This window comes from Etheostoma spectabile, chromosome 6 (assembly GCF_008692095.1).
Source record: "Etheostoma spectabile isolate EspeVRDwgs_2016 chromosome 6, UIUC_Espe_1.0, whole genome shotgun sequence".
In the NCBI taxonomy this organism is placed as follows: Eukaryota; Metazoa; Chordata; class Actinopteri; order Perciformes; family Percidae; genus Etheostoma; species Etheostoma spectabile.
The window spans coordinates 902,819-905,225 of NC_045738.1; the positions used below are offsets into that span (position 1 = coordinate 902,819).

At 40.9% G+C, this 2,407-nt stretch overlaps 1 protein-coding gene across 6 annotated transcripts in view; it reads left to right on the forward strand.

Moving 5' to 3' along the window:
* ulk4 (unc-51 like kinase 4) overlaps positions 1-2,407 on the forward strand; it is a 119,848-nt gene that overhangs the window by 23,257 nt on the left and 94,184 nt on the right. For all 6 annotated transcript variants that reach the window (XM_032518168.1, XM_032518170.1, XM_032518172.1 and 3 more), the window contains exon 19: positions 1,796-1,879. In XM_032518168.1, coding sequence (XP_032374059.1) covers positions 1,796-1,879 — 84 coding nt within the window. The remainder of the gene's footprint in view (positions 1-1,795; positions 1,880-2,407) is intronic.

Here is a 2,407-nt window from a genome sequence, read left to right on the forward strand (position 1 = left end):
CAGCTTTCCAAAGGGGGCAGTGCATGCTACAGACTCTGCAGGTTTTCTTTTATTTTGAAAGTGTAAATGATGAAAATAAAATCTAACTTTTTGTGAAATATTATACAAATGTCTAATCTGTCATCTGATGCCTTTTGGAGATTTTTTTCATCTTTTCTTAGCATCTTTAGCACATTAATACAAATTTTCACCTGGGGTGCCCAAACTTTTGAGCCCCACTGTACATATGTACAGATACGTCTCCCTTTATTAAATTAAAATTGGTGTGTGTGTGTGTGTGTGTGTGTGTGTGTGTGTGTGTGTGTGTGAGAGTGAAATATCTTATGAACCGTTCATCTAATCTACTTCACACTTGTTTTCCTGGGTACCCAATGAACTTGGGGTTTGGATGTTGGAGCAAGTTGGACATTATTGGATATTAAAAACTGACTAAAACTACATGCCAAACAAACTGCTGGTGCAGCATACAGCAGCAGGATCTTGACACACTCTGGACAGCGGTGGGGGGGTTTACTGGCTTGGGCAGCGGATAGCTGACAGGAACATTGCAACTGTTGTGTTGAATAAGGTTGGGGGGGAAAAAGGTGCTATGTAACTCTGGCTTTTCCGTGTCTAGTATTTCGCTAAGAGAAAATTCAATAAAAAGCCATTTGACCACACAAAAAATCAAATGAAAGCTAGACATTATGTTGTATTAAGTTGCTGTGACCTGTACATTCACCCCTTCTAAACAGAGGCAGAACATAACCTGCAAAGACAGCAGTTTTCATCAGACTCACCCTGGGTCCAGGTTAATTAAATCTACTGCTAACTTATACCCTTGTGAATCAAATCCATACTTCAACGCCACAAGTGTTGAATTTGTTGACGATAATATGAGACAACACCGTCGTTAGAAAACGCTGATTGTGGTGATATCAACATGCAATGTCATTGACGAAAAAGACAACACTAAAATGTTCTCTCTCGCTCTCTCTCTCTTTCTCTCGCTCTCTCTCTCTGCACGCACGCACGCATAGACAGAGTCCGGTTCTGCTGGTTGATTAATGCATATAAATGCTGATTAGCTGTGGAAAGTTTGAATTATTCTCTTTTCTACCTCTTATGTAAAACTGTTAAAGATGATTACAGTAAGTACACAAACACAACGACAGAAAACATGTCAAATGGTAACACATTAGGGATGTTAATAATTAACTGTTATCCAACAATAAGAATTTTGGCTGATTATTACTATTAGTTAAACAGTTAAATACAGTATTATTACAACAGAAATAAAAAGTAATTAAAGTTTTTGGCATTGCAAAAGAGACATTGACTATGCAATCTACTTATTCAACTGCAAGTTAATACTAACTTTGCACTAGCTAGTTGCATTTTAATGCATTTTGTACGTGACACATGCCACTACATGAATGAGGACTGGGGAATTACATTGGCCTAGTATGCCAGGGTCGACTATCAGTCACTTATATGTTTCTAAGTAAAATCAATATTGAAGAAACAAATCTGTTGAATTTGAAAAGTTATGAAAGCATGCTCAAGCATAGACATGGTAACCAAGGAGTCAAGATGTCATGGCTCCTCTTGCTCCATTCTACCCTCCCCTACTGGGTCCTTTCTTGCCCTTTCCCTCACTCCTCTCTACTTGCATCTCCTCCATGTTATCTCTCTGCCTTTCTCAAACTCCCACCCTAGTCCTCCACTGCCCCCCCCCACCCCCAACCCCTTTTGTACCCTATCCTCCTCTATCCTCTCACCCGTTCTCACTGACTTTTCCATGTCTCTCTATCAGGAGGAGAAGAGAGGCTCCCCAGAGGGACTGTGGTTCGTTCCCGCTGCCGCCTACACTGGCTTAATGAGGAGCCTGCGGGAAGGGGTGAGTGTCTCTGTGTATGTCTGCGTGTGTCTGTTTTTGTGCCTGTGTAGCTGTGACTAAGTCTCTCTCACTGTGTGTGCCTGCAAGTGTGTGCGTGTGAGTGTGTGGCAGGGGATCCCTGTGAACAGTAATGATGAGGCAGCTGTGGAGGCCTAAAGCGTTGTTTGCCAGCTGCAAGTCAAGGGCATGCAGAGCAGTCACACACACACATGCACACACGCACACTCTTACCTGCATTAAACACAACCCTTTACTGCTCAGCAGCCTGACCTCAGCAGCAATTAGGACCCTCCAGACATACACATACAGTAGATGGAGCAAAAATACAGCCAGAAAAATATAGATAGTTTTTTTCCTTTTTGCTGGCTTTTGTTTTTTTCCTCTCTTTTTCTATTGAATTATGTTTCCCCTCTCATATTAGTCTGTAAAAAAAGAAACATAAAATATTATGACTTTGGTTGGTATGAAAGTATGACAAAATGGCATGTATGTCTCCAATGATAAAGTTGTGTTCTAAAATATGTTAGA